At 46.8% G+C, this 24,932-nt stretch overlaps 1 protein-coding gene across 1 annotated transcript in view; it reads left to right on the top strand.

The window, feature by feature from the left end:
• Positions 1–5,960: 5,960 nt before the first annotated feature.
• ZC3HAV1 (zinc finger CCCH-type containing, antiviral 1) overlaps positions 5,961–24,932 on the top strand; it is a gene marked incomplete at both ends in the record, with an annotated part of 37,373 nt that continues 18,401 nt past the window's right edge. The window contains 3 exons of the mRNA XM_084230659.1: positions 5,961–6,262; positions 19,712–19,847; positions 21,353–21,605. Coding sequence (XP_084086785.1) covers positions 5,961–6,262; positions 19,712–19,847; positions 21,353–21,605 — 691 coding nt within the window. The remainder of the gene's footprint in view (positions 6,263–19,711; positions 19,848–21,352; positions 21,606–24,932) is intronic.

The raw sequence follows: 24,932 nt of genomic DNA, 5'->3' as shown, positions 1-24,932 counted from the left end.
TGGTCTATCTGCCTGTTCTGTTCCCCACTCTATCTCTGGTGGATCCTCTCACCTCCCCCACCTCTGGCCTGTACCCCAGTTCTTGTATACATAAATAAATAAATCTTTAACAAAATACCCAATCAAAAAGGGTTGGCCCAAAGCAGGACCACTGAGGCCCAAAAGCCTGCCACAAGTCAAAGGCACTGTCTGGTGGGGACCATAGGAAAGGGGCAGAACAGAAAGGCCCAGGCAAGTCTGGAAAGAAAACAGCAAAAGTCAAAACCCAAGTCAAGGTAAAGTCTGCCATTGTCAGCCTCCACGGGTCTCTCAACCATGTCTGTTTCAAGTGTTTCCTTCCATGTCCAAGTCCCTGGTACAAGTCCAAGGCTGAGAAGCAAGTACGGCCTCTTCACATGTCTCTCTGCTCCAGGTGCCTCCTCCAGGTCTCCTTGCAAGGAGACCCTGCTTCCTTCCTTCCCTTGCTTCCTTCTCCCTGTCCGGCTCCACCCTACTTTGGGTGGGGCAGGGAAACTGGAACCTCCCTTTCCCTGGGGACTACCCTGTTACAAAGCAATATGCGTACATGCAGATTCCTAAACTATGCATGGTGGCCTGCTCACCCCCTCCCTAGTACCTACCGTTGGGTAAACCACTGAGCATTCTGGTAAGGAAGTGCATGCGCAGTAAAATGCTTCTAGGTGGTTCACAGAAGCCTAGGAAGGTGAGAACCCACGAAGAGTGAGGTTGAAATACCTAAATTTCTCTTGCTGACAGTAGAAAAAAGGATTAAAGGATTCGGAAAAGAGAACATGCTAGGATAGATATGTTAGGTCAGAAGATCCACAAAAGATCCACAAAAGCCCCACAGAGGGGCTCAGAGGAATTGCGTATGTCAAGGGCACTCACCAATGTCACCTAGAAGTTCGGTGGCACTTTCCCCTGTAACATGCCGCGGACCAGCACAGCAGTAGACGATGAGGCCTAGGGACGGTTAACCCTAAAGGTCACTGCAGGGGGAGGTGCAGCAGTAACAGCTGATGGAAGGACAGGCTATCCTGGAGCTTGGCTCGCTGGTAACAATGGGATGTCAGATCCTCAATACCATAGATGCCAGGTAATACCCTCTCACTACAGAAGCCAGGGATTCAGAATTACAAAGTCAGGGGCAGCCAATGACCCTGACCTGGAGAGTCCATAGAAGGAAAAGAGATCAGAAGTCAAAAAAGTACTGCTTCAGGACCTCCCCTGGTGGCACAGACGGTTGAGCGCCATGCTGTGAAGCTGTCTGCAGCCCCTGCAGCTCTGGTTTGATCCCAGCCGGCCAGCGAGAATCCCACATGGCGAAGCAGACCTCTCTTGTCTCGCCCGCTGCTCCCCTCAGCAGTGTATTTCAGTCAGTCTGCCAGTTCTGTTCCCCTCTCTGTCTCTGGTTAATTCTCTCACCGTCCCACTCATCTGGCCTGTACCCCGGTTCTTGTATAAACAAATAAATAAATCTTTAAAAAAAAAAGTACTGCTTTGTATTTATAATCCAAAAGGAACAAGAATCAATAAGCAGGCTGACAAGGAGGCTGACCACTCAATAGCAAGTCGTAATTCTATGCCTGGTGTCCATACCTGGACATAAAGAATCAGGGACATCAGGGACACTGGGCTTCCCTGGTGGCGCAGGGGTTAAGTCTCAGCATTATCAAGCTATCACCAGCCACTGCAGCATGAGTTCAACCCCCCAGCCAGGGAACTGACCCACATGGCACAGCAGACCTTTGCTGTCTCTCCTGCTGCTCCCCTCAGCAGTGGATTTCAGTAGATCTGCCTGTCCTGCCCCCTACTCTGTCACTGGTGAATCCTCTCACCCTCCACACCTCTTGCCTGCACTCCAGCTCTTGTATGCATAAATAAATAACTCTTAAAAATAAATAAATAAAAGTCCCCTTCATTTGAAGCATGACAAACAATTTAAGAGTTTGTGGGAAAAGAAAGAGTAGACCTCTTGGGATTTCCTAAGTTATCATGACCTAAAGCAATGCTGATGCTATCTACGTGGTGAGGAGGACAATGCGAGGGTTTAATCATTTTCCTGACTTCTGAAGAATGCACTGTGGAGACGTAAAGCCTAGGTACCCATTGTTTAAATCTCTTCAACAGAGTCCTTGGACGTTCATGTAGGGTGAAATGTTATTTTTTTCCTCAGGCTCCAGATTCTTGCAGGGCTGCTTCACAGAACAGGACAAGACTACTCAACCTTAAGTTTATGCAGGTCACTTTGCTCTCTTGCCCGTTGGGCCAGTGAGTGGTCTTCTAGAATGTTCGCAATATGTTCACATCAGGCCCTTCTTTAGTGAGCTTGCCAACCACCCAGCAATGCACAGGCCAGAGTGGCAATGGACCTAGGTTTTTCTGCCAAAGTCTAAGCTCCTGCTCCCAGCCCCACCTCCACCCCTAGATCTTGCCTGGTCAACACCAGACTGAAATCCTTTGACCTCCTTGAGTTACACCCCAGGCAATCTGTGCTCTTACCTACTTCTCAGTATCTCTTCCTGGAGAACTTCGAAGGCACACTTTCAAAATTTCTCAAGTGTCTGCTCTTTCTCCTCCACAAGCCCTTAAATTGTTTGTCATAGTCCAAACTGAGGGAACTTTCTATTTCCATTTCCAAGCACTCTAGCTAAACTTCCTCCCTCTCCAATCTCCAAAGACCCATCACACCATGTAACTGTTGTGGGGCAGACTCAGGTGTACACCAGAGGCACGGGAGTGAAAGAATTAACCAGAGACAGAGCAGAGAACAGAACAGGTGGTTTTGTTGGCACGGCTAAGAGAAGCAGTGGGCGAGAGACAGGAGGGGTCCGAGGCTCCAGGCATCATTGACTGGCTAGGGTGACTGGTCTTGGGTGTGTCCTGACTGATGACCTGAATTAGCATAGAGGATAATCAGCTCTTCAGATGGGTTCCCATGGCAGTTTCATCCACTCCTTTTATCCAGTCAAGCCTCCCAAACTTTCCTGCTGAGCAAGGGATGGGGGTTCGGGTTTTTAAATTTAGCAGTGACACCCTAACAGTAACCATTGATCCTCTGTGTTCTAATGTGCTTTCCAATCTTCCCAAGCATAAACTCTTTGAGAGCTGGGACTACTTTTTTTTTTTTTAAGATTGATTTATTTATTTATACAAGCACTGGGTACAGTCAGAAGCGCGGGAGGGTGAGAGAATTCACCAGAGCCAGAGCGGGGAGCAGAGCAGGCAGAAGGACCGAAGTACACTGCTGAGGGGAGCAGCGGGCGGGCGGCAGGAGAGGTCTGCGCGCCATGCGGGACCTGAAAGGTCCATGCAGCAGGCCGGAATGCAAAAGCCTACCCGGAAGCCCACCTGGGGGGCAGGAATGCGGATACCTGCCTGGAGGATTCAGGCAGTGAGCTTCCCCCCTCCCCCTACCAGTCTCGTCTCAGACAAAGAACCTCTACCTGCCACATGAACCTTTTCACGCCCTACAAACTTTTCCCGCCATACGAGCCCAACTTCCCACCTGACCTCTCCTCACCCTATAAAACCCTGCTTCCCCCTGACAACGTGCGCGACTCCACAGACCCCCGCCTTGGGTCTGTGAGGTCCGCCCGGGGCGCAATAAACTTCCCCTCCCTTTGAGAAATGTAGCCTGGCTCTCCTTTTCTTTACCGCGCTGAACCTTTCCGGACCCTCCTCCGGTGGCCAGGGAGCAGGCAGGGATTGAACCGGCGGACTACTTCTTAAACTTCTGCAATTCATAAGTAATTTACTAATGTCAGGGCCACCCAGAAGATACTCACTTGAATTATATTGATTCGGTCTTGAAAGCTGAGTCCCTGGAAACCTGTCAGACCACAACCAAAGTCAATCAGATTAAAAGACCTCAGAAGTGACCACTACAGGGAACAATTAGATGACCCCGTGTGTCTCCAGTATGGATGGTTTTTATACCAGAGCATTCCTGAAACAGTTCATCTACTACAATCACCAAACTGAGGACTCCCAGGAATCATTTTGAAGGTTTTCTAATTTCACAACTGAATGCCACTTAAAAAAAAAAAAAAAAAAGTATTTCCAGGCCTCCCTGGTGGTGTAGGAGTTAAGTCTCAGCGCTATCAAGTTACTGCGTCATGAGTTCGATTCCCCAGCCAGGTTGCTAGCCCACATGGAGCAGCAGACCTTTCCTGACTCACCTGCTGCTCCCCTCAGCAGTGAACTTCCATCAGTTTGCCTGTTCTGTTCCCCAGTCTGTCTCTGGTGAGTGAGGAATACCTCCAGTTCTTGTATGCATAAATAAATAAATACAAATCTTTAAAAAAATTCCTGTTTCATCAGTGACCCACTTACTCTACTTGGGAGTATAGGGAGGAAGAAACATTTTCTTCTTTCACCTTGGGTCCAGTATCTGCAGGCCTGCGAGTTGACTGACAATACACAATTAACAGAAGAAAAGATAAGATTTATTTACCTGTTTTGGAAAAGGGAGAAATCTTCCAGTAATGGAAATGTCCTAAACCACTCTGAAGTAACTATGTATCTCAATTTAAAAGGGAGGTTTTAAGGGCTTCAATGAGAGAGAGTGGAAGGTTCTCTTTAGCTTTTTGATGCTAATAACATTGGCTGCCAGTCTTGTCTGGCAGCTGAAATAGCTGGAAACCCCTTGGAAGGGGGAGAGGAGGAGGAAGGGTCTGTCCTAGGAGCAGATCCTGCTGGGCAGATGAAGAGAAATTCATCTAAAATTTCTTCTGTAGGGCCTCCCCGGTGGCTCAGCGGTTGAGCGCTGGGTTGCAAAGCTGCCCGCAGCCTCTGCACCGCCGGTTCGATCCCCGGCTGCTCCCCGGCCACCGGAGGAGGGTCCCACATGGCGCGCAGACCTCTCCTGCCGCCCGCTGCTCCCCTCAGCAGTGTACTTGGGTCCTTCTGCCTGCTCTGCTCCCCGCTCTGGCTCTGGTGAATTCTCTCACCCTCCCGCGCTTCTGACTGTACCCAGTGCATGTATAAACAAACAAACAAATCTTTAAAAAAATAAAATTTCTTCTGTAACTCAAATGTTTTCACTTTAAAATATTCTTTATGCTCATTCTGGGGGTCCAAGTGGGTCCCCACGAAGGAGGAGAGGTCTTGTCCGAGCATCTGAAGAGAGCTCCCCATCGAAGGTCTTGAGAGGCGTCTAAACTCGCGGGTCTGGCATTGTTCTCTCCCGGGATGTGGGCACCGCACCGCACAGAGCGATCTCGGCCGGGCCAAGACTGTGTCAAGAAGTGGTTCTTCAAAAGGCTCGTCAGAGGCAAAAATGACACAGAGAAATGGTCGCAGCTCTTGCCGAGGGCGTGGAGGTGCAGGCGCAGCGCACCCACTCTGGGCACCTCCGGGCTGCGCCCCGAGAGCCGCGCTTGTTCGCTCCGGCTCCTTCCTCCAGCCCAGGGAGGAAACAGCCTTTTCGCGACGCGTGAATACCGTGAATACTCAGCTCCCTCCAGGGCGAAGCAGGGTCTGTCCTTTCCGGGATGGGTGGGGTGGGGACAGATGACGTCTCCAGGGGGATTCCCCGACTCGCGGTATTAAACCCCCCCCAGAACCCCGAGATCATTTTTACTTTCTCTTCCTTCCGCGGAAGCCTCGCAGTGCCTGGCGCTCCGTCCTCCCGGAGTCCAGAGCCGCGAGGGAGCCCCCCCGGCGGTCCCGGCGCGCGCGGGGCAGCTGTCTAGCCATTCGGTTGCGGGGCGCGGTTGACTTTAAACTCGCTCCAGGGACGGGCTTGGTGAGATCTGGCTTCTGGACCCACAGCCGAGAAGGAAACCGAAAGTTCTGGGCTCAGCTAACCCGGGCAGAAAGCGCGCGCTCGCTCCTGGCCCCGGGCGCGCCCCGCCCGCCCAGCCCAGCCCAGCCCAGCCCAGCCCGGCCCAAAGGCTTAAGTTTCGATTCTCCGCGCCCCGCTGTCCCGCGCGCGGGCCGGGCCAGAGCGACGCGCCATGGCGGACCCGGAGGTGTGCTGCTACATCACCAAAATCCTGTGCGCCCATGGGGGTCGCATGGCGCTGGACGAGCTCCTCGAAAAGATCGCGCTCCCCGAGGCGCAGCTCTGCGAGGTGCTGGAGGCGGCGGGGCCCCACCGCTTCGTGATGCTGGAGACGGGCGGCCGGGCCGGGGTCACCCGGTCCGTGGTGGCCAACACTGGAGTCCGGATCTGCCGTCGGAAGGTGTGCCAGACGCTCTGCGAAAACCTGCACCTCTGCAAGCTCAACCTGTTGGGCCGGTGCCACTATTCGGAGCGGTGAGTGCGCTGGGAAGGGAAGGGCAGCTCCCCCGGGTCTGGCTGCTTCCGGAGGGGTCCGCCCTCGCCGACCTCAAACCCGATAGCCTCTTGGCACAGCCTCGCGCTGCTGCGCTCCCCTGGGCGTCCCTTGCTGGCTTTGCACTTCTATCCTTTCGGTTCTCTCCAGCGCCTCCAGACCTGGCGCGCAGGGAGGCTTAGGTGACATTGGGCGGGTGGCGGCATCAGAATCGAGTACCTTCCGGCCAGCCCAGGGTCTAGGGAAGTTGAAGGCAGGGCTGGAAACGAAGGCAGAGGCCTCCAGGGTGTGGATTCTCAAATCTTTGCTCTCTTAGTCCCCGGCGCGACCTGGCTGCGCCCCGCCGGCTTCTTCACCGCAGCGCGCTGCGGGGCCTTGCGGGGCCTTGCGGGGCCTCCCTCTGCGCGCCGCCATGCCGTCGCGGGCACTTTGCTGCTACCTGACGCCAGGCCCTGCCACCTGACCAGAGTGGACCTCTTCAAGGTTATCAGCGATGTAGTGACCTCTTCCTGCGCTGCTTCCCGACCCTGCCTCGCCTCTGTGGCCCGCACCCTTGACCGCACACTCTTGGAACTGCTTTTAAAAATTAATTTGAAACGGTGTGGTTTAGCCTTCAAGCAGCTTGTTCTTTCTTTGCCCCCTAGATAAAGGGGCGCGGCAAGGTTTGGTTAAGCCTTTGGAGCCAGGGACTTGCAAATCTGCCTTAAGACCGCGCTCTCTTTAGGTCGCGGAGCTCTCTTGTGGGGGTCAGTTGTCACGTCTACAAAGATGGCTCCCCAGCCTCTGTGTTTTCTGCCCAGGTCTTCCTACTGAGTCCAGGCTCTTCTGCCTGAGAAACACCTCTTTCTGAATATCCTGCCAATCCATGTCAAATTCATGTTCCCCCAGCGCAGGGTCTCTGACACTATCCCCAATCCCACCTTCCCCCTTCATTTAATGAAATCTCCCACCCCCTGTCGAGTTCCTCTTTCCCCATCGCGCTTCTAAATGAATGCCTTGTGGAAATAATGATTTTTCTCTATTATCTCAAGTCTTTTCTGCTCCTCTGCGCTTCAGCACCAGTATTTTTCATGATATAGTACTTTTCACACTTCACCTCTCCCTAAAAACTCTTGAGTGGTGATCTAAGGTCCAAAATGGTGGTCAAGACACTTTTCATCACGCACTTTATTTGCAAGAACTTTAGATTCCTCACCCGCCTATGTATGTACGTGTAATAAAAACTATGAAAGGCAGATGTTTCAAATGGATGAGGTAGATGAAGTATTTCTTTTAAAATATGTTTAGAGCTAAACAAAAAAAAGCAAAGTGTTTGCATATGCTCCATTATTAAAAAAAATTAATTGAACGGGTTGGGAGGCAAAAATTAGGAAGTATTTCTGAGTTGCAGGAAGATTGTGTAGAAAAGGAATCAGTCTAAGTCACAGCAACCAATCAAATCAGGAAAGGAGGGAGGGAGGGGGGTGCAGAGGGAAAGTAGAAGAACATTCTAGCACTATGCTGACTAACAGCAGGAAGGCTTTATTATTCCTTTTTCCTCTTCTGTTATGAAAAATTCCCCACCAACTAGTATTGGCTTTTATTTTTATTTTTACTTAAAATTTATTTATTTATTTATTTTTGTATAGACGAACTGGGGTATAGATAAGAGGTGCCAGGGTGAAAGGATTCACCAGAGTCAGCGGAGAGCAGAACAGGTGGATTTACTGAAACACTGCTGAGTGGAGCCTCTGGTAAAGTGATAGTGCTGAGACTTAGTCTCTAGGCCACCAGAAAGGTCCAGTTTTAAATAAATACCTAGACTTCTTGATCAATTGTGTGCTGGAGAATGAAAACTAGACTTTTGGTGGGGATGATAATATCCTATAGACAGATATCAAATTATAATGCTGTGCATCTGAAACCTGTATAGCATCATGAACCAGCGTTACTTCAATAGTAATGAAAAATACATATGCCCCTTTCAACTTTTTCCCTTTAATATTTTCACCAGAAGAGAGAACTACCCATCATTCCACTTGAATCATTTTCAAAATATGGTCCATCTTTCGTTTATTCTTCTGTCCCCATTCCAGCCCCTACCTCCACCCGTGTTACTTTGAAGCCAAATCCCAGAGATCATTTGCTTTGGAAATATTTTAGTAATACCAAAAGATAGGACTCTATTTTATTAACAAAATCATAGTACAATGATTCTATATATGTGTGTGTAAGTATATATATATATATATATATATATCCATCACAGTTTTAGTCTTATCTAATATCCATTTGGTGTTAAAATTTCTGATTGTGTTACAGTCTGAATTACACTTTCAGCAAAAACCTACACAGATATAATTTATAAACTTTTCTGTAAGTTACATATCTAATATATTTAGAAACTTTGTTTCAGTTTGTTACACACAATAAGTGTAGAAACACTTTCATATATATTTTTTTAAACTTTTTTTTTTTTAAGATTTATTTTTATTTATTTATACAAGCACTGGGTACAGTCAGAAGCGTGGGAGGGTGAGAGGATTCACCAGAGCCAGAGCTGGGAGCAGAGCAGGCAGAAGGACCGAAGTACACTGCTGAGGGGAGCAGCGGGCGGCAGGAGAGGTCTGCGCGCCATGCGGGACCCTCCTCCGGAGGCCGGGGAGCAGCCGGGGAGCAGCCGGGGATCGAACTGGCGCTGCAGAGGCTGCGGGCAACTTCGCAACCCAGCGCTCAACTGCTGCGCCACCGGGGAGGCCCCGCTTTCATATTTTTGTTGTGAAATTTTTCAGACGGATGTGTGAAACATCAAAACAATTTTAAACTCATAAATGGGTGGTTGGCGCTGTATAAAATTGGGATAATTTGAGCCACACAAGTTTGATGGATTCTCTGGGGAAGCAAAAAAAAAATATTTATTTATTTATTTTTTTAGTGGAGTGATTCATTCTTATTTCTTTCTTTCTCTTTTTTTTTTAAAGATTTGAAGATTTTTTTTTTTTAGATTATTTATTTATTTATACATGCACTGGGTACAGTCAGAAGCGCGGGAGGGTGAGAGAATTCACCAGAGCCAGAGCGGGGAGCAGAGCAGGCAGAAGGACCGAAGTACACTGCTGAGGGGAGCAGCGGGCGGCAGGAGAGGTCTGCGCGCCATGTGGGACCCTCCTCCGGAGGCCGGGGAGCAGCCGGGGAGCAGCCGGGGATCGAACTGGCGCTGCAGAGGCTGCGGGCAGCTTCGCAACCCAGCGCTCAACCGCTGCGCCACCGGGGAGGCCCGCCACGTTAGTTTTTAACCTTAGCTCCTGAGGTATAGGTATTATCCCAATTATTTAAATCCCACTTCACATAGGGAAATCATGGCTAGAGCTGTTCAGAAATTTCTCGAAGTTCACACAACATAGAGCTGACAGAGTTGGTGTTGATCCAGATCTGTGTGATTCTTAGCTATTTGTGTTGTCGAGTACCTATATAAATATAATTTTTCCATAATTCAAGTCCTTGAAAGTATGATTTCTGTTCAACTGTTCAAAGTAGGTTGTCTGAATGTCTTCAACTGGCTTTGTGGTTTCTGCCAAATGTGGGTGTTTCCTCCAGGCACTTTCCTGTTTGTATGCCTTTCCCCGGGGTTAATTGAGACTTTGGGTGGGTGTGGGTAGATAGGAAGAGAATTAGTTGACTAGTTCATAAACTGAAAAAACCCTGAAAAGTACAAAGGAACATATAACACGCACAGAGTGCTAATTGGAAAAGCTGAAGCTAAAAGAACATAAAGAATAATAAACTTGTATATATAACTCACTTCCCAGAATGAATGATGTCTCTTCCTTCCCCATTTTCCCCAAAATAAATAAAAACCATAACAGGGCTACGGATATTATTTTTTTCTTCCCTAGTCTCATACCCTTGTCTCCCCCAAAGCAGCCTCAATCATGATTTGGGTATGTATCCTGACTTTCCATTATTTTATAATTTCCTTACAATTAAACAAATTGTACATTTGTTTGCCAGATGTGTATTGTTTTAGATTTTTTACTCAATACTCTGTTTATCTGTTGGTGTTGATACATAAAAATCTAGTTATTCGTGTAAACAGCCACATAGTATTTCATCACAGGATTTATACCATCCTTTAGTTACCTGTTTGCTCAATGATGGACATTTGGGACATTTCCACTTTTTAAAAAAATAAAAGGTTTATTTATTTATGCATACAAGAACTGGGATGTAAGCCAGAGGTGCGGGGTGGCAGGGGGTTGGGTGGGGTGGGGTGAGAGGATTCACCAGAGAGAGTGGGGAACAGAACAGGCAGATTTACTGAAGTACACTGCTGAGGGGAGCAGCGGGCGAGTCAGGAGAGATATGCTGCGCCATGTGGGTATCTCCCTGGCCGCTGGGATTGAACACCTGCTGCAGTGGCTGCCAATAGCTTGATAGCGCTGTGTCTTTAATCCCTGCGCCACCAGGGAGGCCCCTATTTCCACTTTTTCCCTACAACAGACCATGCTGCCAGGAACATACAAGCTTCTGGGTGCGTGTGGCAAGAGCTCCCCAGGGCAGATCATTAAGACCGGAATTGCTGGGTTGAATGGTCGTGTGGGGGTGGATGGGAGGAAATAGAAGAGGAGCCAAAAAATCACACAGATGCAGGATTTCAGACTCAGCGAGAAATCAGATTAAACAAGCAAGAGAGCTGGACTCTGGCTGGGAGTAGAGTAGGGAAAAGTGGTTCACAATCCTGTAATACTTGCTCACCCAGAAGACATAATACGCTTCAGGCCACCTCAGAACATTGGGTTCAGAGCGATCCCTGGGGCGGTAGTTTCCAAACCTTTTGCTTCCTCACCCTTGACAGTGCAGAATGTTGTGAACTCTGTTATCTGCTTAGTTTTTAAAAAGTCATATAACATAGAATCTTAATCTGTATGTTAAATATTTACTAATTTTTCACCTTAAAAATCCTAAATAATAAAATGCACCCATTTAAAGTAAAAGTTTGAAGACTTTTGACATGCATATGGGTTCACCCATATGCATCACTGTGGAGGTAAGAACATTTTCCTCAGTCCTAAAGGATCTCCTGTGCCTCTTCTGTGTTAACCAGTTCATCCCCAACTTCTCCATCCCTTTCAGTTCAGGCAATCATTTTTTTCGATAAAAAAAATATATAAAGGGTTGTAATGTTAGTAATACTCCCCCATGTCCTGGTGGTTCAATCTTGGGGATCCCCAGAGTAAAGGTGCCCAGCTATGGGACAGTACTGCCCCTAAATTACTGAGGGGAGGAGATTATTAAAATGCTAAGTCGGGCCTCCCTGGTGGCACAAGGGGTTAAGCACAGCACTGTGAAGCAATCCACAGCCTCTACAGCACGAGTTTGATCCTGGCCGGCCAGGGAGCTACCCACATGGTGCAGCAGACCTCTCTGTCTCGCCCCCTGCTCCCCTCAGCATTGTATTTCAGTCAGTCTGCCTGTTCTGCTCCCCATTCTGTCTCTGGTGAATCCTCTCACCCTCCCGCACCTCTGGTCTGTACCCCATTGCTTGTATGCATAAATAAATAAATCTTTAGAAAAATAAAATAAAATGCTAAGTCACACCAGAAATTCTCGGTCAGGGCCGGGGACTCTGCTTTCTAACCAAGGGTTCCTTTGTAGGGGTCAGGAACCACATTTTCTCACTTCCTGGCAGGGTGAGATACAAAATTTTCCCTGCCTTCTGAGCTTGAGAGAGTAAAAGAGGAATGGATTATTAGTGCAGCATAAGCAAAAGATGACAAAAGTGTTGCTCTGTTACTTTTATATGATAAAACCATAAGGCATACGGAAAGCTTGGTCATTGCAGCTACCTACCCTATTAACAAATATTTAATTAAGCTCATTGTCAAATAGTGGACGGTTCTAGAGGCTTCTGCCCCTTTCTCACTAAAGGAATCCTCAAACACTGTTAATTCATCTATTTTCATGTTCTTCCAGAAGATAGTTATGTTGGGAAATATGGCAGGGGGTGAAGGGACATCTGGGGGGAGAGGAACTTATGTAGCTTACTAACCAGCAAGACTTGGAGACCACCACCATCTCCTGCCCTACTCTCTTCACTTCCTGGGCTTTTGCTCAGACCTGATGTGCAGTTAGGACAATGGTTCCCAAACTTGCTGCGTGTTGGAATCACTTGAGGAATCATTTTTTTTCCCTTTTTAAAATTACTATTTTATATATTTTTTACATCATTCTTCATTTTTATGCAGTATATACTTTATCATCTCGGGTATAGTCCCCGTGGAATTCCCACCGTCAATTCACCCATGTACCATCACCATAGTCCCTTGTGCTCTTCCCACCCCTGTTTTGATCCAACTCCCTCCTCCCCCACTGCAGAAAGTCTCTTGTTTATAGTTGCCTGTTAATGAGGTATCTTCTTAAAATACTGTTACCTGCTCCTCACCCTGGATATTCTGATTTAATTGGTATCGGGTGTGATGTGGGTACTGTTTTTTTTTAAAGTATGAAGGTGGTCCTAATTGTCAGCAAAGTTGGGGAATCCCTCACTCTAGGGGCTGGAGAAATAAATCAAGACTGGGGAGATTGCCTTTTTTTTTTTTTTTAAAGATTTATTTATTCATGCATACAACAACTGGGGTGCAGGCCAGAGGTGCAGGAGGGTGAGAGGATTCACCAGAGACAAAGTGGGGAGCAGAACAGGCAGACTGACCGAAACACAATACTGAGGGGAGCAGTAGGTGCGACAGGAGAGGTCTGCTGTGCCATGTGGGAATCTCCCTGGCTGGCTGGGATGGAACATGCACTGCAGAGGCTGCGGACAGCTTCACAGCGCTGCGCTCAACCCCCTGCACCACCAGGGAGGCCTGAGATTACCTTCTATAATAGAATTTTTGCGTGCCTCACTCTTGCTGCAACTATAGACCATGCACAGATCCTCAGCTTACCACCTTCCACCCTCAGCGGACCTGCCCCCTCTTGTTGCCCTCTGTTACCCAGTCCTGCTGCCTTCCTCACATCTCTTCTCCCCAGGCCAAGACCTGCAGACTTGGGTTCACCTCTTGCCACAGGCAGCTAGTCTTTGTGTTCTGGATAATACCGTTGCTGGGTAATACAGCTGCGTTGAAGTGACCCATTTAGTCCTTTAGCTCCACCCTTCTACTTCCCCCATATTGTTCCTCAACCTGCTCTCTCCCATTTTATGAGGGCTTCAGATTCAGTGAAACACCCCTACTTCTAGTAATGAGGCAATTTAATATTGAACATTATAAGTACCAACTCAGGAGTTTGTAGTGTTAAAATAATACTTTTCAGGCTTTTTGGTGGATGACAGTTTATTCTCTAGGCCAAGTTTTTCTAGATTTTATCTTTCACACGTCCTGGTTCCTTTTTAACCTGGCTTATACTGTGGTGAGCTATTTCCTGTTTTCTGTACAAATCAGTTCTCTTTGTCTTTATCATCCAACCCTGTACCTGTGTATTGGGGAGGTATTGGGGAGCAGAGAGGCTGAGGGGGTAAAAGGCAAATTACTGTCAAAGACAGGTTGTCTTTTCCTGTTGTTCTGGTGTGGAGCTCAGAGTCCAAGAAGCCAGAGGTGAGCATGTAGTTCAGGAACCTGACTTAAAATCTGACCTGATAAGCCCGACCTGGACCTGTGATTCTCAGTCCCACTGCACCTTAGAATCACGTGGAGTCCCACCTCTTGCCAATTAAATCAGACTCCTGGGCGTGGCCCAGGTTTAGGAATTTCTAAACACTCCCAGCTGGTTGTTCTGTGTGTCCAGGGTTAAGAACCACCCTGCAGGCCCGAATTCATCTGTGATGTGGGAGGATTTATTATCAGGGTTACAATAACATTTTGTTCTATAGCTGGGAGAGAAAAGTGAAAAGGTCATCTGTTTTTGAGCTTTTGGCTTGAGATTCCTGAAAAAGAGACAAGTCTGCCTCTTTCAGGCTATCTTCTCCCTCCCCCTTACTCCCAAACTTATCTCAAATCCTCCCTCACATTGAAGTTTATCTCTCCAAGGGCAGGCAGGATTCTGCAAACTTGTTTTTCCCTGAGGAGTTCAAAATGGTTTGTGGGTGAGCTCTTTGCTGTGCTGAGAGGTGGGGAGTTTCTGTGGCTGCCAACCAGCTTCTGCATGGTGCCTTGTTGGAAGAGGCAGCCTTGAACCGGCATTATGGCCAAGTATACTCATCGGGCCCTGGGAATCACCTGGGAGCTAGTTAGAAATGTGACTTCCCAGCCCCCACCCCAGGCCTACTGATAAACTCTGGGAGTGGCCCCAGCTCTCTGTATTCTGACAAACCTTCTAGATGATGAAAGTTTGAGACTTACCTGGTAGGTCTAGGATGGAGCCCAAGAATTTGTATTTCTGTGACAAACTCAGATGATGGTGGCTTGGAGACCACACTGTGAGAACCGCTTGGGGTTCCAGACAGCCCAAAGAGGCCACAGGAAACTTTCACATTTCCTGTCTTAAGTCTTCTAGTCAATATTAGGGCCCCGGAGCTGGGGCTGAGTGAGCAGAAGAAAGTGGGAGGGAACTTCCGGCATTTTAATCTGAAACTCCACCCAAGCTGCTGAGCCAATCACAAGAAATTGTTTCTGGTTTTATTGTGTCTTTACTGTCACTTTGACAATTTATGTGCATTCTCCTTGTGTCCTGCTCTCTGAGTTCATTTAGTCTTGAGGAACTGGCTTTAATTCCTAACGTCAATTTTTTTTCTTTCTGGTTTGGAAACCATTCAGATCTGTTTTGATGTATGTGTGTGTGTGTGTGTGTGTGTGTGTGTTTCAGATTAGGTGTTTTGTTTCTGGAGATCCAGGTTCATTTTCTCAAGGCTTTCTCTTATTTAAGTCACCTCTAATGTCTCGTTTTATCCAGTTCAGTTTCCCAAGGTAAAAATAAACCATTACCTCCTAGGATTATTGTGATGATGAAATCAGAAGCAAAGTTCCTGTCACTTAGCAGACACACAATAAATGCTAGTTGCTATACTTCTGATCTTAACTACTCCCTAGAGGTGAGGAACACAAGCGAGCCCACCCTTGTGACAGATCAAAACGCTGGAATTAGTCAAAGATAAAGCCTTTAAGAAGTTGGGGCAAACCTCCCTGGTGGTGCAAGGTGTTAAGTCTCAACACTATGAAGCTACTGGCAGCCACTGCAGCATGAGTTTGCAGCTGACCCACAGGACGCAGCAGACCGTTCCTGTCTTGTCCACTGCTCCCCTCGGCAATGTATTTCAGTAGATCTGCCTGTTCTGCTTCCCACTCTGTCTCTGGTGAATCCTCTGACCACCCCCCCTCCCCCCCTACCTCTGGCCTACACCCCAGCTCTTGTATGCAAAAATGAATAAATCTTAAAAAAAAAATTAAAAAAGAAGTTGGGAGGAGTCTAGAGAATATGGGAAAACTGAGCAGGCCTTACAGGCCAGGGGCTGAGGTTAGAAACCCAGGCTAGACATATGTTGCAGAGTGAAGTGAGGTTTAAGGGGAGTGTTGTTGAATCTAGAGAAAGGAGCAGTTTGCTGAGGATGGAGATGAGAAATGAGAAGTTACTAGTATGCGACTGAGGGGTGCCCACGGACCCCCAAAATGGAGTGTGTGCTCCAAAGTGGATTCCTGCCATCCAGTGCATAAAGACAAAAGTAGCAGACTCTTAGTAGATAGATCTTAAGTAGAATTAGTGTGCACAGAGAGGGAAGAGGACAGAGGGTATTACTACTAATAATTTTCCAATATAACACCCCCTTAGGGACAAATGCCTAGTCAAACAGGGTCTGCTCAAAGCAGGGCCACTGAAGCCCAAAAGTTTGCACTAATGGGCCTCCCCGGTGGCGCAGCGGTTGAGCGCTGGGTTACGAAGCTGCCCGCAGCCTCTGCAGCGCCGGTTCGATCCCCGGCTGCTCCCAGGCCACCAGAGGAGGGTCCCACATGGCGCGCAGACCTCTCCTGCCGCCCGCTGCTCCCCTCAGCAGTGTACTTCGGTCCTTCTGCCTGCTCTGCTCCCCGCTCTGGCTCTGGTGAATTCTCTCACCCTCCCACGCTTCTGACTGTACCCAGTGCATGTATAAACAAAACAAACAAACAAATAAATAAAGCATGCCTCTAGTTAAAAAAAAAAAAAAAAAAGTTTGCACTAAGGTACCTACTAGTGGGGAACCATAGAAAGGGGGTGAATGGGAGCAGCAAGTCCAAAACAAAAGTCCAAAAATCAAAGTACAAATCAAGATAATGGCTGCCAGTCAGCCTCTCCACAGGCCTCTCACCCATGTGTCTCTTCCAAGTGTCTCTACATGGGCCTCACTGGGGGAGCAGGCGTTAAGTCTCAGCACTATCAAGCTATCGCCATCTGCTGAGGCCTGAGTTCGATCCCCAGCGAGGGAGTTGACCCACATGGTGCAGCAGACCTTTCCTGTCTCGCCCGTTGCTCCCCTCAGCAGTGTATTTCAGTCGATCCGCCTGCTCTGCTCCCCATTCTGTCTCTAGTGAGTCCTTTCACCACCCCTCCACCCGCCTGCACCTCTTGTATGCATAAATAAATTTTAAGAAGTCTTAAAAAGAAAATCAGTGTCTCTACATGTCTCTCCTCCACATGTCTCCTTCCAAGTCCTTCAGCAGGACCAGGGTGCAAGTTGGGATGCAGGAACAGAAGGCCTTTTTCAGCTGTCCTGCCTCCCATGTCATAGAGCTTTCCCTGGCTGCTCAGCTCCACCCCTAGTTCCCAGCAGCTCAGGGGCTGAAGTAAGTGGGGGCAAGGAACAAGACACCTCCTAATTCCATGTGGAGCTGTAAAAATTGAAGCTGGGCTCATTGGGTGGTCTGCATGGAAGACAAGCCAGTCAGTGTTCTAGGTAGATTTGTTTGTTTTTTAAAGATTTATTTTATTTATTTATGCATCCAAGAGCTGGGGTGTAGGTTAGAAGTGGGGTGGGGGTGAGAGGATTCACCAGAGACAGAGTGGGGGCACAGAACGGGCAGATCCACTGAAATACACTGCTGAGGGGAGCAGAGGGGAGACAGGAGAGGTCTGCTGTGCCATATGGGTCAGCTCCCTGGCTGGGGATCGAACTCAGGCTGCAGGGGTGATAGTGCTGAGACTTAACCCCTAGGCCACCAGGGAGGCCCACTAGGTGGATTTGTTTTCCAGGCATGACATGGCCTTCGAAAGACCTGGACACAGGGTTGTCCAGGCAGAGGAGCCCACTGTAGGCTGGTCAGCCTTTGGTGATTTAGAGGAAATGCGAGCTCTGGGACCTTGGAGATGCCACACTCCTCCTGGGGTAGGACCGGGTTAGGACCAGATATGACAATTGTGCATCTCTCTGTGACTTGGGAAGGGTCTTTGTCCTCACATCTGAGCCTCACTTACTCTCAGGGGAGGTGTCACAGTCTTAGCTCTAAGTTTAGGATATCTGGACTGGAGCAAACAGAAGCAAAGTTCTTCATTCCTTCCGACTATCTGTTGTCAATATCTCCTTATTTGGGTGTTTCATGAGGTTGGTTTCAACCCCATAATAAGAGCACATTCCTGGCAATGGTCGCTCAGATCATGGGGGAAAATAGGCTCACACCTGTCTGGTGATGCTGTAAGGGAGGGGATTTCTGCATGGGGTCGGAGGCTGGGCCCTTACCACAGCTGGGTCCGCCCCACTCTAATCTCTTCAGTGCATCCCTTCCATGGAGGTTGGGGAGTGATACGGTGGAGTCCTATCCCAGCTGCCAAGAGCTCCCCTAGGGAGTTGTTATCTGAAACCACATATTGAACCCCCAAACAAGCAGAAAACTGAAGTCAGTTTTATCAGGGAGTTCCAGAAACACCTTAGAAGCCAGGGACACTGAGTGGAGAAAGCAAGAAGACCCACCTAGGAAAATGGCTGGGACAGAGATGGTCACCAGCTGCCCTTGACTTTGCCATGAAGCTAGGGGCTTGGGAGGGCTGTTTGGACTTCAAGGGCTTGGGTGGTAACTGACTAGATTGTTGATTCTGTGATTTTTCTTAATTATGAGGTTCCACAGCTAGATCTAAGTCAACTCCAGAGGGTTTCAGAAATGACTTACGGGTATTGACATTTGAAGAAGTGACTTAAAGATCAATTTTTTAGAGAATAACTTTTACCTAGATATTTACATTAAAAGATCAATTTCATTAAGATGATTTTGCAGTCATTTGCACTTCTGTTTACTAGTGACAAATAAATGAAAAATAATAATGACAATAATTACATTTTTTTTTTTTTATAGAGGCATGTTTTTATTTATTTTGTTTGTTTGTTTGTTTGTTTTGTTTATACATGCACTGGGTACAGTCAGAAGCACGGGAGGGTGAGAGAATTCACCAGAGCCAGAGTGGGGAGCAGAGCAGGCAGAAGGACCGAAGTACACTGCTGAGGGGAGCAGCGGGCGGCAGGAGAGGTCTGCGCACCATGTGGGACCCTCCTCCGATGGCCGGGGAGCAGCCGGGGATCAAACCAGCGCCTCAGAGGCCGGGGGCAGCTTCGCAACCCAGCGCTCAACCGCTGCGCCACCGGGGAGGCCCAATAATTACATTTTTTTAAAGATTTATTTATTTGTGCATACAAGAACTGGGGTACAGGCCAGAGGTGCGGGGTAGAGGGTGGTGAGAGGATTCACTAGAGACAGAGTGGGGAGTAGAACAGGTGGGTTGACTGAAATACACTGCTGAGCAGAGTAGCGGGCAAGACAGGAGAGGTCTGCTGCGCCATGTGGGTAGCTCCCTGGCCGGGGATCTGACTTGTGCTGCAGAGGCTGTGGATCACTTCACAGTGCCGAGACTTAACCCCTGTGCCACCAGGGAGGCCCATCCCACACACATCCTGTCTCCCCGCTACTCCCCTGCTTACTGGCACCCTTATGCCTGTCCCTGCAGAGAAAAGTTGCAACCTGCATGTAATTTGTGGAAAAAAATACAGATTTCTCTTCCCCCTGTTTCTAGCTGTTTCATCGGTTGATCTTTTTATTTTTTATTTATTTATTTATTTATTTATTTATTAAAAAGAGACATGTATTTATTTATTTGTTTGTTTGTTTGTACATGCACTGGGTACAGTCAGAAGCGCGGGAGGGCGAGAGAATTCACCAGAGCCAGAGCAGGGAGCAGAGCAGGCAGAAGGACCGAAGTACACTGCTGAGGGGAGCAGCGGGCGGCAGGAGAGGTCTGCGCGCCATGTGGGACCCTCCTCCTGTGGCCGGGGAGCAGCCGGGGATCGAACTGGCGCCGCAGAGGCCACGGGCAGCTTCGCAACCCAGCGCTCAACTGCTGCGCCACCGGGGAGGCCCGGTTGATCTTTTTAAAGTGTTCTTTAAGCAGGACCAACCTGTATTAGTTACCAAAGGAAACGGGCACTGATATTCGTTGGCTTATTTCCCTGATGTCTTTTTCTTCTGTGAAATGGCAACACTGATGATACTTATATTTTCTTTCAGAAATTTATGCAAATATTCTCATGATATTCTCTCAGAAAAGAACTTAAAAATCCTGAAAGATCATGAGCTCTTTGGACTTAACAAAGAGGAATTAGCAGTGCTTCTCGTCCAAAGTGACCCTTTCTTTATGCCTGAGGTAAGTCATGATGCCTTAGTTTAAAAAGCAGGGGGAATATAATAGGCAGTGTTGTGTTATGGAAGTGTTGGTGTGGGAGTAGGAAAAACTCAAAAGTCAGGGCCAGGTTCTTCAGATGGCAGTCAAGGCTGTTGCTAAGTGACCTAAGAGATCCTAGTAATTTCCTTCCTATTTGAGATTTTATAAGAATTTGAATCTGGAGTTCCCCTCCTTTAGACTGTAGGGAACCCTGTGTGAGCAAGTGTGATCTGAATACACAGCAGCAGGCCTAATGGATGCTTCATATCAGGGTGGATCCCTGGAGGAGGTGGGCTTTGAATCAAGATTTTGGAAGACGAGAGGGTTTATTGGTTACAGGTCTAGGTTAAGTTATTGTAACAAAGATACCCCAAAATGTAGTGGCTCATGTAGCATATAATTTTATTTTTCTATCACTTTATTGTCTAGACTAGGGGTCATCAAACTATATCCCATGGGCCCATCTTGAGGTGTATGTATGTATAGGCCACACGCATATAATGTTTTTGTGGTTACAGCCTTCAGTGTATACAGACGTCATCAGACTTCACACCTGTAGCCTCAGAACAGGCCGTTCTCTTACATCACCACAATCGAGCTGAAACAGGAAATTCAGCACTAATGCTAAATTTGATTTATAGTCTTCGGTCCTGCTTCTTTAAGTCTCTTTATTTTTATTTTATTTAAAAATAAAATAAAGCTTCCCACTTTGGACTTATTTTATTTTATTTTTAAGATTTATTTATGCATACAAGAGCTGGGGGTTAGGCCAGAGGTACGGAGATGGGGGTGATTCACCAGAGACAGAGTGGGGAGCAGATGAGGTAGATCTACTGAAATACACTGCTGAGGGGAGCATCGGTGAGACAGGAGGGGTCTGCTGCTCCATATGGGTCAGCTCCCTGGCTGGGGATTGAACTCACGTTGTAATGGCTGGCGATAGTTTGATAGCACTGAGACTTTAACTCCTGAGCCACCAGCGAGGCCCTGGACTTTTATAATATGGGGTTCACTTTGGGTCTTGAAAATGGTAGCTAACCATCTTATTTTGATTCTTCTGAAGGGTGATGAAATTTATCAGTTTCTTTTAGTTAGTCTTCAGCCCTCTTTTGCCTCCAAATAAATCATCAGTTCGATACAGGTTCCGCCTGCTATCAAGAAAGTAGACTGTTTCTATTTGGTGGGTTATTTTTGGCATCTGGGAATGCTTTTAACACTAATATATAACACTAATATTTTTTTTTCTAAAAATATTGAGCATTCCCAGAACCCCAAAATCACCTATAAAATCATACCAAACAGGTGCGAGCTACTTTGCAATAGCGGGGAACTGCTCAACTCACCAGAGATTGTGGCATCCGTGTGCATTTCCCCCCCTTTGGTGTATCTCTGCTTCCAAATTTTTGTATCCTTCATATTGCTTTAATGACTGTGTGGCAGTTCCAGGAAGGTGTTTTGTATGTGGCTATTGCTTCTCCATCCTGTAGATATGCAAAAGTTATAAAGGAGAAGGCCGAAGACAGATCTGTGCCCAGCAGCCACCCTGTGAAAGGCTCCACATCTGTGAACACTTCACTCGAGGCAACTGTGGTTTCCCCAACTGCCTCAGGTCCCATAACCTGATGGACAGAAGGGTGCTGGACATCATGCGGGAACATGGCCTGAATCCGGAAGTGGTTCAGAACATCCAGGACATTTGCAACAGCAAGCACCTCCGCAGGAAGCCCTCGGGCTGGAGAGGTAAATCTTTCTACTTTTGAAATTGATAGGCCAAGCAGAAATGGGAAAAAAGGAAAAGTTTTTACCTAAAGGGCTCTACCATACTACATAAAACTCCCATTATTTTCCCTTTTAGAACATAGTCATTTGCATGGGCCACCCCAGTGGTGCAGCGGTTGAGCGTTGGCCTGCGAAGCTGCCCGCAGCCTCTGCAGCGCCGGTTTGGTCCCCGGCCACTGGCAAGGGTCCCACATGGTGTGTGCAGACCTCTCCTGCTGCACCCGCTGCTCCCCTCAGCAGTGTACGTCATCACTCTGCCTGTTCTGCTCCCCGCTCTGGCGCTGGTGAATTCTCTCACCCTCCTGCACTTCTGGCTGTACCCAATGCTTGTATAAATAAATAAATAAATCTTAAAAAAAAAAAAAGGGACATGGTCATTTGCAAATGCAGTTTTTCCATAATTATCATCATAGTATATATGTGATTAATACAGTCTGATTTTCATGCTAAGCACTATCCCACCCCCCCAGATTAAAAAAAAAGTTTACCATTTTTCTAAAAACTGATAAAACTTTTTTAAGAGGAAAACACAAGACCTTAACATTTAGTCACAATTCTCTTGTGACCACACACACGTAATGATTTTGTGGTTACAGCCTTCCACGTCATCAGACTTCACACTTGTGTTCTCAGAACAGGCCGTTCTCTTACATCAGCACAATGCAGCTGAAACAGGAAATTCAGCACCAATGCTAAATTTGATTTGTAGTCTTTAGTCTTGCTTCTTTAAGACTTTTTTAAAGATTTATTTTAATTTAATTTAATTTATTTATTTATGCATGCAAGAACTGGGGTGTAGGCCAGAGGTGCAGGGGGTGAGAGGAGTCACCAGAGGCAGAGTGTTGAGCAGAACAGGCAGACTGAAATACAGTGCTGAGGGGAGCAGTGGGCTAGACAGGAGAGGTCTGCTGCACCATGTGGGTTAACTCCCTGGCCAGGTATCTAACTCATGCTGCTGTGGCTGGCAATAGTTTGATAGCATTGTGTCTTTAACCCCAGGGCCACCAGGGAGGCCCCCTTTAAGAGTTTTTATTTTTATTTTTAAATTGACTATTTTCACTAATGTCAAGTGTAGTTCAGGGACATTAAGTACACTGGCATTGTTGTACAACCATCACCACCATCCCTCTTCCAGAACTTTCTCATCTTCCCCAACTGAAACTCTGTCCCCATGAAATGCTGACTCCCCAGTTGCTCTTCCTCTAAGCCCTTCCTAGCTGCCACTCACTTTTCTTTTCTATGTATATTGAAAAAAAGAGTATGTATATATTCTTTCACATATATGTATAAATGTGTTTAATTGTGATAAATACATATAACATAAAATGTATCATCTTCACCCTTTTTAAATGTTCAGTAGCACTGAGTGTGCTCACATTTTTTTTGCAACCAACATCTCTTTTCATCTAGCAAAACTGAAACACCTTCATCTAGTGCATCAACTCCTCATGGCTCCCTCCCTGGCAATCCCCCTTCTATTTTCTGCTTCTGTGAACTTGACAGATCTAGGTGGCTTTTAGGCAGGATCATACATCTTTATCTCTTTGTGATGGGCTAATTTCACAGAACATAATGGCCTCAAAGTCCATCCAGGTTGTAGCTTTTGTTAGAATCTCTTTCCTTTTTAAGCTAAATAATACTCTGTTTTATGTATTGGCCACATTTTGCTCGTCTGTTGATGAACACTTGTGATACAACTTCTTTTTGGCTACTGTAAAGAATGCTGCTATGAATATGGGTGTACAAATATCTCTGACCATGTTCATTATGCTCAAGTATGCAGTTCAATGACATTAAGTCCAGCTTGCAATTCTTTTGGGTATGGACCCCAAAGTGGAATGGCTGCATCATGTCATTCTATGTTTAATTTTTTTTTAAAAAAGATTTATTTATTTATTTATGCATAGAAGAACTGGGGTGTAGACCAGGGGTGCAGGGGGTGAGAGGATTCACCAGAGACATAGTGGGGAGCAGAATAGGTGGCCTGACTGAAATATGCTACTGAGGGGAGCAGAGGGTGAGACAGGAGAGGTCTGCTGAAACATGTAGGTCAGTTCCCTGGCCAGGAATTGAACTCAGGTCACAGAGGTGATAGTGCTGAGACTTAACCCCTACGCCATCAGGGAAGCTCCTATATTTAATTTTTTGAGAAACTGCCATGCTATTATCCATAGTAGCTGCACAATTTCATATTTGCACTGGCAGTGCACAGAGGTTCCAGCTTCTCTACCTCCTCACCACAAGGTTATTTTCTGGTTTGGGGCTTTTTTTTTTTTTTTTTTTTTTTTTTTTTTTTGGTAGATAATAGTCATCATAATGGGTGTGAGGTGATCTGTCCTATTCCTTTAGCTTTTTCACATTGTTTAATGGTATTGTATTAATACTTGCAACTTTTAATGTCTTTATGAAGTAGATATAGAAGAGATGAGTTTTATAAAGTAAATACATAAGTGAGATTCTGTGAGAGTTAATATATAACTATGCCTCCTCGTGTTTGAGGAAATGCTTTGTGGTTTTCAAGGGATTTTTCACCTAAAAAATTCCCATCTTTGTTCTTTACAGCAAAACCATGAAGAAAGGAGGCTATATTATTAGCCTTACTTAATGAAAGAGGAACTGAGGCTCAGAAATTTTAAGTGACATTTTATCGCGAGCAGCCTGAAACTATTTTTAGAACATTGGGGGAAAATACCATGATTAAATAAGAGTCATGTTTTCAAGCCTTCATGCATTCCGATTCCATAGCTAATTTTTTTTTTCTTCACCCACAATGCTCTCTGAACAGGGAAACATCTGGAGGGATGGTTTTTGATATAGTTTCCCAATATGAATTTATTGTATGTGAGAAAAATCTTTATCATCACTTCTAGTTAACCTACTTAGTTAACTATTTTGTTAACAGGAGGAGAAATATTTTACTGTATTCCTGCTGTTTCCTAGATTTGAAAGAGAAGAGACCTCTGCCTCCACACACGATAGCACAACTCACACACCACACACACCTTAAATGGCAAACACATGCCACATGCAGAGCCACTCATGCACAAACATCACATGTCACACGGTATCACACACATCCAGGAATCAACATGTGTCACCCATGCTTGAGTTCACACCAATACGCCTTCATACCTCACACTGATGCACACCGCCTGTACCACACCTCACACAACAAATACACATTATGTATTTATGCACCTTGCACACACACCACACATGCACCTGTTAACGCACATCTTGTGCAAGCGCAGACATCAAGCACAGCACACACTACATGTAAACATCACA

Source organism: Talpa europaea, assembly GCF_964194135.1.
Source record: "Talpa europaea genome assembly, chromosome: 3".
In the NCBI taxonomy this organism is placed as follows: Eukaryota; Metazoa; Chordata; class Mammalia; order Eulipotyphla; family Talpidae; genus Talpa; species Talpa europaea.
This window is presented reverse-complemented; position numbering and strand designations above follow the sequence as displayed.